Genomic DNA, 15,542 nt, shown 5'->3' with positions numbered 1-15,542 from the left:
AAGGGACAGAAATAACCCGCAAGAAGCCAAGGAGCAGGATGAGGGGTGGGGGAGGTTTCTTGCAAGGAGCTGGCGGATGTTGATTGACATCTCGGTGTGCGGCTGCCTCAGCCTCTCTCCTAAGTCACCTCTCGGCCTCCCTCCTGCTGCCTCAAATCAGCAAAAATACCTCCCTGTGCAGAATGCCATATGTGTGCTGGTGCCTGTGTGATGTCAGGAGAGCTGCCCAATGGGAGGGCAGGGACAGGGCCCGGGAGTCTGCCCCGTGGGCTCCCTCATAAGGACCAGGGACAGCCCCAGTCCCCACTGAGGGTGTGTACACCGGGACGGGTTGCGTGGGCTCCCCTGTCGGATACTGGGCGCTGAGGAGGGCCATGGTCTGCTGAGCAACAGGGGACACGAGGTGGGAGACGCTTTGAGACCAACTGACCAGCCAGGGCTTGTGAGAGGCAGAGACAGGCCGAGCCCAGAGGGGACGGGACTTACAGCACTGTGGGGCAGCCATGGAGAACTCCCACGCAAAGACCGTGGAGGAATGTCTGGCCTACTTTGGGGTGAGCGAGAACTCTGGCCTGACACCTGAACAGGTGAAGAAGAACCTGGACAAATATGGCCCCAACGGTAAGTGCTGGCAGCGCCCTCATTGTCACACACCTGGCTGGACCAGCCACTGGGGCGGGGAGAGATGCAGCGGAGAGAGGTGGAGGGAGAAAGAGACCGAGCAAGGAAGAATGATGGAGAATGAGGAACAGAGAGTTTGCTTGTGTCAGGGGAGGGGGAATGTCAGGGGCTAAGGAGCGAGAAAGGAGGCAAACAGGCAGACAGAGCTGGAGAGAATGGAACAGGTGGCTAAGGGTGCATGGGGTTGGCTGGACACAGAGAGGTAGGGATGGAGCGAGAGACACTGAGCGAGGCTGGCATCAGCCCCTGGGCCCTGGGAGGGGTGTAGCAGCATGAAGGGAGCCGGCTGTCAGCGCAAGAATCAGCAGGGCTCCCAGAGCCACATATTGGAGCCTGGAGATCCATGTATTGCATCTCAAGGAGCTGCATATCAGAGCCTGGGGGACCATGTATTGGACCCCGGGAGCCACATATCACAGCCTGGGGAGCTGTGTATGAGAGCCCAGGGAGCCGCATATGGGTGCCTGGGAAGCCACATATCAGAACCCTGGGCAGCTGCGTATCAGAGCCCGGGGGAGCTACATATCAGAACCCTGGGACCCGCCTAGTGAAGCCCATGAAGCCACCTATCGCAGCCCAGGGAGCCAAGTATCGCAGCCAGAGTAGCCGCGTATCAGAGCCCAGGGAGCTGCATATCAGAGCCTGGGGACCACGTATCGCAGACTGGGGAGCTGCGTATCAGAAACAAGGTCAGAGCCTATCACAGAGAAGCCAAAGATGCACACACAGGCAAGGCCCGGCTGTCCTGGGGACAAGGCAGCTGCTCCTTGGCTAAGAATAACCCGCCTGTAATTCCCTCTGGAATGGATCGGACACCAGAGATGCTGCATGGGGCGGAGGGCATCCTTCACTCTGTGCCTCCTATCCTGGCACAGGGTTAAGGGGAGTCCCTAATGCCAGTGGGGCAGGAAAGTCCTGTGCTGGGCCAGCATGTGTGGAAGTGATGGGTGGCTCAGACTGCAACTGAAGATGGGCATGATCACAAGCGCCCTGTGGTGCCTCTCCTAACCCCATATTCTCCAGCTTCCTGCCACTCCCAGCCCCTCTGGGCTTGGTGCAGGTCCCAGAGCAGCAGGCCAAGGAGCCCAGGAATACTCAGCCCCGCTCAGGTCACTGCAGGAGAGTTTGTGAGTGAGAAGTCATGTGTGAATGACTATGTTTGTCTGCATCTATGTGTGCGAGCGCATGGTCACATGTGTGTGTGAGGGTGTGTAGGTGTGTACGGGCGTTCCTGTATGTATCAAGGTGAGTTCACATGGGTGTGGGTGTGTTTACATGTGTGTGTGCAGGTGTGTTCATGTATGTGAGGACATGTTTATAGGGCATGTTTACACCAGTCGGCATGTGCACACCCCATTCTCTGCATGTCTGTGCAGCCTCAGCTAGGGAAATATAGGGCCCTAGTACCTCATTTCAGCTGGGCCCATCCCACTCCCATTTCACCCCATTAATTTTTGGAGGCCCTGCCCCCTTTTTCCTCCTCCTGTCAGCCCAGCATGTATCTCAGTGTGTCGTGCGCACACACTCTCCCCTTAGCCTGCCAAAGGCGCCAGGGCTCAAGGTTCCATGCCCTGTGCGACCCTGGGCTGGGATGTTGTGCCCCAAGCCAATGAATCCATCTGCCCTGTTTGTGTGCCATGTCCTCTCATTTGGGGCTCATTCCTGTCTTCCCCGTGTGCAGCATGCACCCTGCCCTGGGGGTTCCCTGCTCACGGTGCTAACCAGCCTCTTCTCCTCTCTTCCTTTACTTCTGCGGCTGCGGCGGCTCCATGGGCAGAGCTCCCGGCAGAGGAAGGTGAGTTCCAGCCACTGGTGGCCCCAAAACCACAAAGTGCCAGAGCCCACAGCAGCCACCGCTGGCCACATCCTCAGGCCAGCCCCAACCTCTCTCTAACTCAAACCTTGGGGCCAATCCCCCCACCCCATAACTCCCCACGGCCCCTCCAATAGCCCAGTGCACTCTATCACCCCATAACCCAACCCCTGTGGCCAGCCCCCTGTCCATAACCCACTGCTCCCAGGGCCCACGGCCCCTCTGATAGCCCAGTGTCTCCATTGCACTATAGCTTTACCCCTGTGGCCAGCGCCCTCAACCCACTGCCCCCAAGGCCCTCCCTTGCCCCACAACCCAACTCCCCAGCTCTGATCCCCATTCTCCATTCTGGCTCCAGCCCCTGGGACTTGCAGGGCTGCCCGTTTTGGTTGCATGGGTTCCTGGAGCTTCCATCACCTGACAGAATCTTTAATTCCTGGTGACTCCAGGACAGTCCTGGAGGGCTGGCACCCTAGTGACTTGGTGTTCCTCCCTCAGACCCCCTGTGCCCCCACACCCAAGGAAAATAGGGGTGGGATCCCTGGGGGGGTATCCCTGCTGCTCCCTGACCCTGCCCCACTCCCCAGGCAAGTCCATCTGGGAACTGGTGCTGGAGCAGTTTGAGGACCTGCTGGTGCGAATCCTGCTGCTGGCAGCCTGCATCTCCTTTGTGAGTCACGGGGGGCTGGGGTCCCAGGGTGTGGGAGGGGCTGCATCTCCTTTGTGAGTGATGGGGGGCTGGGGTCCCAGGGTGTGGGAGGGGCTGCATCTCCTTTGTGAGTGATGGGGGGCTGGGGTCTCAGGGTGTGGGAGGGGCTGCATCTCCTTTGTGAGTGATGAGGGGCTGGGGTCTCAGGGTGTGGGAGGGGCTGCATCTCCTTCATGAATGTGGGGGGGGGGCTGGGGGTCCCAGAGAGCTGGTTAGTCCCAGGCGGCTAGGCAGAGGCTGCATCTTTGTCGCAAGTAATGGGAGGTGCTGGGGAGTCCCAGAGCACTGCAACTCCATGAGTGACTGAGGGGTCCCAGAGGGCTAGGGGAGGGGCAGTGCTAGGAAGGGAGCTCTCTATGTATAACATGGGAACTGAGGAGTAAATTTTAGTGTAGAGGCTGGTATGTCCTGGGAAACCCATAGGGGTAGAGCTTGGGAGCAGGGACTCCTGAGTTCTATCCCTGGCTCTGGGATGGGAGTGGGGTCTAGTGGTTAGAGCGGCGGGGGGCTGGGAGTCAGGATTCCTGGATTCTATTCCTGACCCTGCCACAGGCTCTCTGTGCCTTGGTTTCCCCCTTTTGAGTGGGGCGGGGTGAAGTCTGGATCACTCATACATGCAAAGTACTGGGAGGTGCCGGGGGACAAGTGTCCCTTGGCAAGGGCCAGGGGTACAGTCCCCACACTGTGTCTCTGGCAGGGGTGCAGGGGCCTGGGGCTCCTCAGGCCAGGAGGGGAGCAGGCACTGGGCAGCATCTTGCATCGTCCTTCACCATGACCTTTCTGTGTGGAGGCCTGGCCCAGACCCGCTCGGAATTCAGTCTTGAAGGATTCAGTGTTGGCTCCCGAAGAGGCAGCATCTCAAGTGTCGGCAGCTGGGCCAGGGCTGTGGGTGGAAGGAGGGAGCCAGGGCTAGGGAGTGGAAAGAGGGAGGCCCAGGGCTGTGTCTGGCAGGTGTTAAAGGATGGGAGACCTTGCCTGGGTAGGCAGTGGAGGGAGGAGGAACCCCTCTCCCCCAGTGATTCTCCCCTCATGTGGCTCCATCAGCCCTCCTCCCATGTCTCCTTGATCTTGATATGTACTGGGGGGGGGGTGTGGTGACAGCTGGGCCCCCCTGTCCCCTTGCATGAATGCAAGAGGCCTGTAAACTGATCTCAATCTCACTGGGCCTTGGATGAAACCTGAGTGGGCACAGTTGGGCCCAGCCTGGGCAAGGCTGCAGCATCTCTGTTGTATAACTGGGGAGGGTGGGGGAGGAGAGCTGGTATCTGTGGAAAAGTGGGAGACACTGGGGAGGGGGGGTTTCTATGTAAGTATGTGCACACGCCTGTGGCTGCATTGCTGCAGGGGTGAGTCAGAGGCCTGGCCCCTGTGTCTGGGGAGGTGTGTATTGTGCTGCGCATGTGTGCATGCCTGAGGGTGTGTCTGTGCAGGAGTGCTTTGCTCAGTAGGGGTGGGGTGCATTGCTGTAGGTATGGTATGTGTCTGTGCATCTAGTTGTGCAGAGTGTGTGGGTGAAATCCAACCATCCCCAGAGTCAGAGCAGCAGGAGGTGACGCCCCAGCACCTCAGGAGCCCTGGGACAGTAAACCTGCCGCTTACCAAACTGATTGTGCCACCAGGTAGAGGGGATGAGCCAGAAATGGAAGCTATTTTGGGATAAGATAGATTGATGCGTGTGTATGGAGATAGACAGATAGATGGAGGGAGGGGTAACCACTCTGACTTTTTGCCTATCACCTATAATCACTTAAAATCCATCTTTTGTAATCAATAAACTTCCTCTAATGTTTTTCCTTACCAGTGAGTTTGACTGAAGTGTTCGGTAAACCTGCCCAGGTCACAAAGGCTGGTGTATGCCCACTTTCCATTGAGGAAGTGGTGAAACAATAAATAAACTTGCATTGCTCAAGAAAAGATCTTGAGTGGTGCAAGATGGTTTATTCCAGTGGTACAAGGCTGGGAGCTGGGGGGATTTGGTGGTTGCCTTGGTCTGTGTGATTTGTGAATGACTCTGGGAGCATTCATGCAATCTAGCTGGCTGTGGGGCTCCACATGTGGTTGTACTGAGTGGAAACAGCACTAGGAGGGGTTTGCTGCTTGTCACCAGTGAGGCATTGTGAAAGACAACTCATCTTAGTGAGTTAAGGGGACACAGCAGTTCCACAGTGCCATGTTGCACCCCAGGGATCTTGTCATATACCCAATCTATCTATATATCTATATATCTATCTATCTATCTATCTATCTATCTATCTATATATCTATCTATCTATCTATCTATCTATCTTATAAGAATGGCCATACTGGGTCAGAACAAAGGTTCATTTAACCCAATATCCTATCTTCCAACAGTGAAGGATGAACAGAATGGGGAATTATCAAGTGATCCATTCCCTGTCACCCATTCCCAGCTTCTGGCAAAGAGAGGCTAGGGACGCCATCCCTCCTCATCCTGGCTAATAGCCATTGATGGACCTATCCTCCATGAACTTATCTAGTTCTTTTTTGAACACTGTTATGGTCTTGGCCTTTACAGCATCCTCTGGCAAAGAGTCCCACAGACTGACTGTGTGTTGCATGAAGTAATATTTTTTTGTTGTTGTTTTAAACCTGCTGCCTATTAATTCCATTGGGTGACCCCTAGTTCTTGTGTTATGAGGAGTAAATAACACTTTCTTATCTACTTCATCTACAACAGTCATGAATTTATAGACCTCTATCCTATCCCCCCTTAGTCGTCTCTTTTCCAAGCTGAAAAGTCCCAATACTATTAATCTCTCCTTACACTGAAGCTGTTCCATACCCCTAACCATTTTTGTTGCCCTTTTCTGAACCTTTTCCAATTCCAAAATATCTTTTTTGAGATGCGGCGACCACATCTGCATTCAGTATTCAAGATGTGGGCGTACAATGGATTTATATAGAGGCAATATATTTTCTGTCCTATTAGCTATCCCTTTCTTAATGATTCCCAACATTCCGTTCACTTTTTTTGACTACTGCTGTACATTGAGTGGATGTTTTCAGAGAACCATCCACGATGACTCCAAGATCTCCTTCTTGAGTGGTAACAGTTAATTTAGACCCCATCATTTTATATGTATAGTTGGGATTATGTTTTCCAATGTGCATTACTTTGCATTTATCAACACTGAATTTCATCTGCCATTTTGTTGCCCAGTCACCCAGTTTTGTGAGATCCTTTTGTAGCTCTTCGCAGTCTGCCTGGGACTTAACTATCTTGAGTCATTTTGTATCATCTTCCAATTTTGCCACCACGTTATTTACCCCTTTTTCCAGATCGTTTATGAATATGTTAAATAGGACTGGTCCAAGTACAGACCCGTGGGGGACACCACTATTTACCTCTCTCCATTCTGAGAACTGATCATTTATTCCTACCCTTTGTTTCCTATCTTTCAACCAGTTACTGATCCATGAGAGAACCTTCCCATGACAGCTTACTTAAGAGCCTTTGGTTAGGGACCTTGTCAAAGGCTTTCTGAAAATCTAAGTACAGTATATCCACTGGATCCCCCTTATCTGCATGCCTGTTGACCACCTCAAAGAATTCCAGTAGATTGGTGAGGCATGATTTCCCCTTACAAAAACCATGTTGGCTCTTCCCCAACAAATTATGTTCATCTGTGTGTCTGACAATTTTGTTCTTTACTACAGTTTCAATCAGTTTGTCCAGTACTGAAGACAGACTTACCAGCCTGTGATTGCCAGGGTCTCCTCTGGAGCCCTTTTTAAAAATTGGCGTCTCATTAGCTATCCTCCAGTCATTTGGTACAGAAGCTGATCAGAGGTTACAAATCAGTTAGTAGTTCTCCAATTTCTCATTTGAGTTCCGTCAGAACTCTTGGGTGAATACCATCTGGTCCTGGTGACTTATTACTGTTTAGTTTATCCATTTGTTCCAAAACTTCCTCTAATGACATCTCAATCTGGGATGGTTCCTCAGATATGTCACTTAAAAAGAATGGCTGAGGTTTAGGAATCTCCTTCAGATCCTCAATCGTGAAGACCGATGCAAAGAATTCATTTAGTTTCTCCGCAATGTCCTTATCGTCCTTGAGTGCTCCTTTAGCATCTTGATTATCCTGTGGACCCACTGGTTGTTGAGCAGGCTTCCTGCTTCTGATGTACTTAAAAATGTTTTTGCTATTATGTTTTGAATCTTTGGCTAGCTGTTCTTCAAATTCTTTTTTGGCCTTCCTAACTATATTTTTACAATTCATTTGCCAGAGTTCATGCTCTTTTCTATTTTCCTCAGTAGGATTTAACTTCCACTTTTTAAAGGATGCCTTTTTGTCTCTCACTGCTTCTTTTATTTTGTTGTTTAGCCACGATGGCTCTTTTGGGGTTCTTTTACTATGTTTTTTAATTTGGGTTATACATTTAAGTTGAGCCTCTATTATGGTGTCTTTAAAAAGTTTCCATGCAGGTTGTAGAGATCTTACTTTTGGCACCGAACCTTTTAATTTCTGTTTAACTAACATCCTCTTTTTTGTGTAGCTGCCCTTTCTGAAATTAAATGCTACTGGGTTGGGTTGTTGTGGTGTTTTCCCTGCCACAGGGATGTTAAATTTCTTTATATTATGGTCATTATTACCAAACGGTCCAGCTACATTCACCTCTTGGACCTGATCCTGTGCTCCACTTAGGACTAAATAAAGAATTGCCTCTCCTCTGGTGGGTTCCAGGACCAGCTGCTCTAAGAATCAAGCATTTAAGGTGTCAAGAAACTGTATCTCTGCATCCTGTCCTGAGGTGACACTTACCCAGTATAGGGGTAGTTGAAATCTCACATTGTTATTGAGTTTTTTATTTGTATAGCCTCTCTAATATCCCTGAGCATTTCAAAGTCACCATCTGGGTTAGGTGGTTGGTAGTATCCTTACTGCTATCTAGCTATATATCTAGCTATCCATCCATCCATCCATCCACCCCCATATGCTCCCGGATCCTAGGCAAGGTCTGTGTAGCACTTGGCTTAAGGAAGTGGTTCTCAAACTTTTGTACTGGTGACCCCTTTCACATCACAAGCCTCTAAGTGCGACCCCCCCCCAATAAATTTAAAACATTTTTTATATATTTAACACCATTATAAATTCTGGAGGCAAAGTGGGATTTGGGGTGGAAGCTGACAGCTCATGACCCCCTATGTAATAACCCCATGACCCCCGCCCAAGGGGTCCCAACCCCCAGTTTGAAAACTCCTGGCTTAAGGGGACTCCTGATCTCAGCTGAGGTCTGTGTAGCACCTGGGACAAGACTCCATTATAATAGAAATACCGGAGAGAGTAATGAGTGTTGGGAGCTAGATAGCTACGTGAGGGAGTATGAGGCAGGGTGTTGTGCACTGTGTGTGCAAATGGGAAGGACTATAATGCTCCGAGTGCATCGGCTGGGGTGTAGTGTTCACGGTGTGTGTGGGGAGTTCTGTGTGGGATGTATGTGAGAAAGACATGTAGTTCTTGGGGAGTAGGGGGGGTGTAGTGCTCTGGCTGTGTGTCTGAGAAGCTGTAGCGCTCTGAGCAGCTGTGAGAGGTGTGCAGCTAGGTGGGGGAAGGAGAGAGGTGTAGCACTATGTGTGTGTGGTGTGAGAGACAGAGAAGGTGCAGAACTGTCTGTGTGTCTGGGGGAGGGTATAGAGTTGTGGAGGGGTGTGGCACTTTTGCTATGTGATGTGAAGGGTGTAGCGCTCTGGCTGTGTGTCTAAGTGGGCATAGTTCTGTGGAGGACAGGGGAGGGGTACAGTACTGTGTGAGTGTAATTCTGTATATGCATGTGGAAGCATATAATGCAAGGGGGTGATGTATCTCTCTGGCCATGTGGGTGAGACGGGTGTGGCTCTGTGGAGGGGGAGAGGAAGTAAGAAGTGTAGCTTTCTGGCCATGTGGATGGGGGGTGTAGACTTCTAGGGGGAGGGAGGGTGATGGTGAAGCTTTGGGGCTATGGCTGTGGGTGGAAGGGGTGTAGCATTCAAGGGTGTGTGGGGAGTGTAAGGGAGAGTGTAGCTCTGTGGAGGAGGGCAATGGAGAGCTGTAACTCCCTGGCCATGGGGTGGGAAGGGTGACTTGTGCTGTGCTGTAGCTCACACAGGCGTAACCCTAGCTGTGGCCCTGCCTCTCATAGGTGCTGGCCTGGTTTGAGGAAGGTGAGGAGACAGTCACTGCATTTGTGGAGCCATTCGTCATTTTGCTGATCCTCATCGCCAATGCCATTGTAGGAGTCTGGCAGGTAACCAAGGGCCAGTGACAACCCCCTCTATATGCTAAGCAGGGTCAGGACAGACCAGTACCTGGATGGGAGAGTGCTGAAGTGACCCAGGAGATAGGGCAGGCGACTTAGAAGGGTTGCTGATGTCAGTGTCTCATCCTAGAAAGGGGCTGCGTCTTGGCACTGGCCATGGGCCTCTGTGTAAACAGCCCCAGTGCCCTACCCCAGAGGTGGCCACACCTCAACACCAAGCGATGGATCGCTGTATAAACAGCCCCCTGCATCCCAACCTATATCTCAGTGCTGGTCTCAGAACACCCAGCACCTGGGGGGCTGTGGGCAGGTGGGTGTGACTGTTTGTGCTGCCCTGGCAGGAGAGGAACGCTGAAAACGCCATTGAGGCCCTGAAGGAGTATGAACCCGAGATGGGCAAGGTGTACCGTGCAGATAGGAAATCTGTGCAGAGAATCAAGGCCCGGGACATGGTCCCCGGCGACATTGCCGAGGTGGCTGGTGAGTGTGTGGCCGTGAGCACATGGGGTTCACCTGGGGTTCAGGGTGCTGAAGGCACCATCAGGCAAAGGGCAGGGGGCATTCTCAGGGCAATGGTTAAACACATCCTGTGTGCTGAGGGTTGAAGGATCAGAGGTGACATCTCAATCATGCTGATGCCATGATTACCCACAATGCCCTTGGAGGATCGCCAACGCTCCTCACCCTTCCCCTCTGCGAGGGTGTCAGGGGCTGTGGGGGCTGGCTAAGCAGGGCCTCCCAGCAGCTCTTGGCCTTGTTTACTGCCTGGCCCCGGCCTGCCCTGACCCTAGCTTGTAGGGCAGATGCAGCCTCATTCTCCATGTGCTGGGAGGCGGGTGTCTGGGAACAGACAGTCCCTGGCCCCGGCTGAAAGTGGAGCCCTGTGGAATCCCCTTTGCACTGCACTTGTTCAGTGACAGGTGTTCCTGGACCTGGGCTGTAGCCAATACTTCTATCATGCCACTGCCCCCCCAGCCTAGAGGGAGAGACCCTGTATCCCCTACACCAACCCCGTCTCTGCCCCTCCCTGCAGGCTGGGGGGATGACCTTATATCCCCCTTCTCAGTGCCCCCCAGCCGTGCCAGCCAGCCAGCCGGGAGCCCTGACCTCGCCATCTCCTTGAGAGCCCCCTGGGCAAAGGGTGGGGGCTGGGGTGCCGGGCGCTCCTTCTATGGCAGTGCCAAGCGGCCAGAACAGCAGGAATGTGATGAGCCAGGTTTATGAGGACAGGGCCGGCAGGACATAGAGGGCACCGCCGGGGAGGGGGAGGAGGGAGACACTTACTGAGCTGACAGGAAGGGTCCCAGCACAGGGGAGCAGCTAGGGTTACACTGCCGGGGGGCCTGATCCCCAGCTGGAATAGAGGGACTGGTGCCCCGGCGTGGACAGGTAGAGAAGATCCAGCATTTCCTCTCCTGGCTGTCTGGCTTCCTCCCGCCATGCATTCGCCCGGTGTTGTGTGTTGCTGACACCCAGGGGCCATGTCCCCCGAGCTGCTGCTCCAACACGCTCATCCCAAAGTCACACAGCCCCCTCACCCTTTTGCCCTGAGCATCCCCTGCAGCCTTGCTGAGAGGGGGTGGGGTGCAGGGTCTGCCCTCCAGACTCTGGTAGTGGGGACACCCGTTCCCCCCATCCATCCATCACAGCGTGTCCTGTGCCTCTCCCTGCAGTGGGTGACAAGGTGCCAGCTGACATCCGGATCATCTCCATCAAATCCACCACCCTGCGTGTGGACCAGTCCATTCTGACAGGTACAGGGCCTGGCGGGGGGGCAGAACCAGCTTGGGGAGCTGGGCTGAGAGGAAAAGAACTGGGGTGGGGGCTGGACTGGGTGGGAAAGAACTGGGCTGGGGGCCTAAGAGCAGCAAAACTGAACTGGAAGGGACAGAACTGCGAGGCAGCCATGAGAAATACAAGCTTGTGATCGTGAGTCTGTAGCCACTGCAGCTAGTGTGTGTGTGTCTGGGGGGTGTGTACGTTGGGGGGTGTCTGGGAGATGTTTAGTATCAGAGGGGTAGCCGTGTTAGTCTGGATCTGTAAAAGCAGCAAAGAATCCTGTGGCACCTTATAGACTAACAGACGTTTTGGAGCATGAGCTTTTGTGGGTGAATACCCACTTCGTCAGACCTTTCATATTCACTTTTGTATTCACCCACGAAAGCTCATGGTCCAAAATGTCTGTTAGTCTATCAGGTGCCACAGGCTTTTTTGGGAGATGTTTGTGTATGTGTCACTGTGTGTGGGTAGGGGTGTTTCTCTGGGTGACTTTGCCTTTCTGACTGTGTCTGTGTGTCGGTCGGTGGGTGAGTGAGTCTCACTGGGGTGGAGGGAGGAGGCCATCTCTAGGTTCCTGTTCTGCTCCCTGTGTGTCCATGTATCTGGGCCTGTTTGCCCATCTGTCCATGTGGTGGGGATGTCTGGGTGTCTGTCTGGCAGGACTCCTGGTGCCCTCGTACCGTGTGCTCAGCCCTCTCTGCTCCTCCTGCCAGGTGAGTCTGTCTCTGTTATCAAGCACACGGACCCTGTCCCGGACCCTCGCGCTGTCAACCAGGACAAGAAGAACATGCTCTTCTCGGTGAATGTTGCCCAAGGGCTTGAATATCACTCCCCCCATGCTGAGGGCTGCCCCTCTGCCCTCCCAGCCAGAGAGTTGCCCCCCAGATCACCCTCTGACGTGGACTCCCAGGCCCTGTGCTCTCTTGGTTCCGTAGGGCCCCTGGAAGGACACCCCTTCAGTGTGACAGTCCTTCTCGGGGCTCCACTCTGTCTCAGGTGTTAAGCTCTGGGCTCCAGCATCTCCTGGAACCTTACCTTTCTGAGCCTTCAGCACCACTGTCTCTGCCATTGGGCCCCCTCAGGGAGTCCCCTCTCCCTGGACCCCCAAGGCCTCCATTCCCAGAGGGAGCAATGCCCCCCAATCTGTAGCTTGCAGCGACTCTCAGCTAGTGTCACACAGGAGATTTATTGAGCATCTGAACCTAGCCCAGGCACTTCTCAGGGCCCAGCTGGGTCTGTCCCTATCCAGGTGGACTCTGGCTGTTCTCTCTCTCCCAAGTCCAGCAGCCCCCTTCTTCCAGCCTCCCCCCTCAGCCCCTCCTTGTCCTTCGTGTTCGGTCCCCTCTGGCTGGAACCAGCTGGTCAGGTCACCGGGGTCCTCTTTCCGCAGCCCATTGTCCTCCCAGTAGCCTGAACTGCCTGATTTCCAAGCTTGGGGGCTGGTTCACAGTCACCAGTTGCTAGGGTAACCAAGCTCCAGGCCATTGTCTGGGGTCCAGGCTGCTAGGCAAGGTCACACCTGGTCTCCTGCAACAACAAACCCCCTCACCCACGCCCCTGTTACACACACAGCATGCAGGGAAACTGAGGCACTCACAGTGTTTATGAAAACCATTAAGAAAAGCTCCTGCTTCATGTTATCCCCACCCTGCACCCCAACTGGAGTCACCCCCACCCTGCATCCAGCCAGAGAGCTACCCCCAGGTCATCCTCACCCTGCACCCAGCCAGAGAGCTACCCCCACGGTCACCTCCACCCTGCACCTCCACAACCAAAAGCTACAGCCCAGGGTCACCCCCAGACTAGAGACCTGCCCCTGGGGGACACCACTGCCCCCAGCCCTGCAGACCAGACAGAGCTTTGCCCCGGTCCCCTGTCCTGGGCTCCACGGGGTCTCCATGCACACCCCCTGTTGGTACCACTGCTTCTCCTCCTCTGCCAACACCCCTTGCTGCCTCCCCCTGCAGGGCACCAATGTGGCAGCTGGCAAGGCTGTGGGCATCGTCATTGCCACAGGAGTGGGCACCGAGATCGGGAAGATCCGGGATGAAATGGCAGCCACAGAGCAAGAGAAGACACCGCTGCAGCAGAAGCTGGATGAGTTCGGGGAGCAGCTCTCCAAGGTCATCTCACTCATCTGCGTGGCTGTCTGGCTCATCAATATTGGCCACTTCAACGACCCCGTCCACGGTGGCTCCTGGATCCGTGGTGCCATCTACTACTTCAAGATTGCCGTGGCCCTGGCTGTGGCCGCCATTCCTGAAGGTCAGTCTGTGCGGCTGTGGGGCCTGGCGTCGGAACCATTCCAGGGGCTGTGTGTCCAGGCTCCTTCTGAGACCCAGCGGCCCTTGCTGCAGCCCTCTGGAGGTGAACAGATTCCAGATGTCCCGGGCCCTGCCAACTTCCCAGTCCAAAGCAGGCGCTGGCAGTGACTCCATGGTAACACGCTGGGCGTTAACCTCTGTTCCCCTCCCCTGCAGGTCTCCCTGCCGTCATCACCACCTGCCTGGCCCTGGGCACCCGCCGCATGGCCAAGAAGAACGCCATTGTCCGGAGCCTGCCGTCTGTGGAGACGCTGGGCTGCACCTCAGTCATCTGCTCTGACAAGACCGGCACCCTCACCACCAACCAGATGTCCGTGTGCAAGGTAAGGGGCGCCTCCCTCCCTGGACAGCCCCTTGGGCTGCCCGCCCTGACCTGTCTCTCTCTGTCTCTTGGCAGATGTTTGTCATTGAGAAGGTGGAGGGAGATGTCTGTTCCCTGAATGAGTTCAGCATCACCGGCTCCACCTATGCCCCTGAGGGAGAAGTGTGAGTGATCCCCAATATCCCCCGACATCCCACGTTCCCTGACACTCCCAACCTCAGCATCCCCATGGTCCCTGCCATCACCAGCATCTCCAGACCCCCAGCATTCTCCTGACCCCAACATCCACCATGGCTCCTGACGTACCCCAACTCCAGCATGCCCCATAACTCCTGACATTCCCTTGACCCCTATGTGACACACCCTAGGGTACAACCTGAACCACTAAACTTTTGTGTCTCCTTAACTCTCCAGCCCACGGTGCCTCTTACACAGTCTTGCTAGTGACAAGCAGCCTCTCTAGGCTCTGCGCACACGCAGCCATGAGCATATACAGTCACTCCCAGCAAAGTTACGTGAATGTGCTCCCAATTACTCCTGAACTACGACCTGCAAATCCTTAGCCCCAGCCTTACACCCCAGAAATGTGCACATTACACCCAGACCCCAGCCCTGAACAGTGTACACTCATGAACAGTCCATTGTTCCATCAAAAGGAATGATTGTGCACCAGCTTTTGTTAACTTGACTAGAGATTCCCCAAACACTTCAACTGGTTTAGACAGAATAATAAAACCAGTTTATTAACCAGAGAACGAGAGAGTTTAAGTGATTATAAGTGTTAAGGCACAAAGGTCAGAATAGGTTACAGAAGAAATACAAGATAAATACACAACTATATCCTAAATTTTACCCAGGCTAATAGTTTAAACCAAAAAGGTTTCTCTCACCCAAAAACTTCCAGCAGACCATGCTAACTGGAAAGCCTCCCAGTCAGGACCCCCCCCCGCAGCCCCAGCCAGTTCTCCTATTTTCTTTCAAGCAATCTTATAGCTGTGAGTGGAGATGGAGGGGAGTAGTAATTTGTGTGTTCTGTATTCTTATACCCAACCCCTTGTGCTGGAAAAATCCTTGCTGAGTCATGGGGTTAGGCAGTTCCATTGCATATGTAGTCTGCAAACTGTCCTTCATATGAATTGTAAATTCTTTTGCCAAATTAAACAGGTAATGGCTCTCTAGCACTTGTGCTCATTCTTTTTGTTTTTGTTTTTCTGGGGAGCTAGTCTGTGGGTGTTCTCCAGAATTGCAGCATATTTTAGCAACACACATATAGTACAATCTCGTCATTTTACATGGAGTGCTTTTACATACATTTTAACAGGACAATGGTGTTCAGTAGATTATGAGTTTTCAAATGATACCTCACAAGGTATACTTTGTACTAAATATATCATAACCATATAAAAGTGTTGAACATGGGGGTACAGGGTGTCAAACCTTGACACTCCCAGTCCCAGCATCGCCCATGACCCCGACATCCCTAACTCTAGCATCTCTCATGACTCTGACCCCCAGTATCCTCAGCCACCGTGCAACCCCCACACTCCCAGCATCCCCATGACTCCACTCTGCCTTTGACAATCCCGCTGTGAAAACTTGTCATCGTTCCTCGGTTGCTGCCAGCTGGTGTCCCCTCTCTCCCTCATCTCTGTG

At 53.5% G+C, this 15,542-nt stretch overlaps 1 protein-coding gene across 1 annotated transcript in view; it reads left to right on the top strand.

The window, feature by feature from the left end:
* The first annotated feature begins 294 nt into the window (after positions 1-294).
* ATP2A1 (ATPase sarcoplasmic/endoplasmic reticulum Ca2+ transporting 1) overlaps positions 295-15,542 on the top strand; it is a 29,365-nt gene continuing 14,117 nt past the window's right edge. The window contains exons 1-10 of the mRNA XM_030548176.1: positions 295-621; positions 2,459-2,476; positions 3,082-3,164; positions 9,348-9,452; positions 9,806-9,944; positions 11,138-11,218; positions 11,957-12,042; positions 13,211-13,508; positions 13,724-13,890; positions 13,965-14,053. Of these exons, the coding sequence (XP_030404036.1) occupies positions 504-621; positions 2,459-2,476; positions 3,082-3,164; positions 9,348-9,452; positions 9,806-9,944; positions 11,138-11,218; positions 11,957-12,042; positions 13,211-13,508; positions 13,724-13,890; positions 13,965-14,053 (1,184 nt within the window). The 5' untranslated portion in view covers positions 295-503. The remainder of the gene's footprint in view (positions 622-2,458; positions 2,477-3,081; positions 3,165-9,347; positions 9,453-9,805; positions 9,945-11,137; positions 11,219-11,956; positions 12,043-13,210; positions 13,509-13,723; positions 13,891-13,964; positions 14,054-15,542) is intronic.

Source organism: Gopherus evgoodei, unplaced genomic scaffold, assembly GCF_007399415.2.
Source record: "Gopherus evgoodei ecotype Sinaloan lineage unplaced genomic scaffold, rGopEvg1_v1.p scaffold_87_arrow_ctg1, whole genome shotgun sequence".
NCBI lineage: Eukaryota > Metazoa > Chordata > Testudines > Testudinidae > Gopherus > Gopherus evgoodei.
The sequence above is the reverse complement of the archived record's forward strand: the minus strand, read 5'-3'. Positions and strand labels throughout refer to the sequence as shown.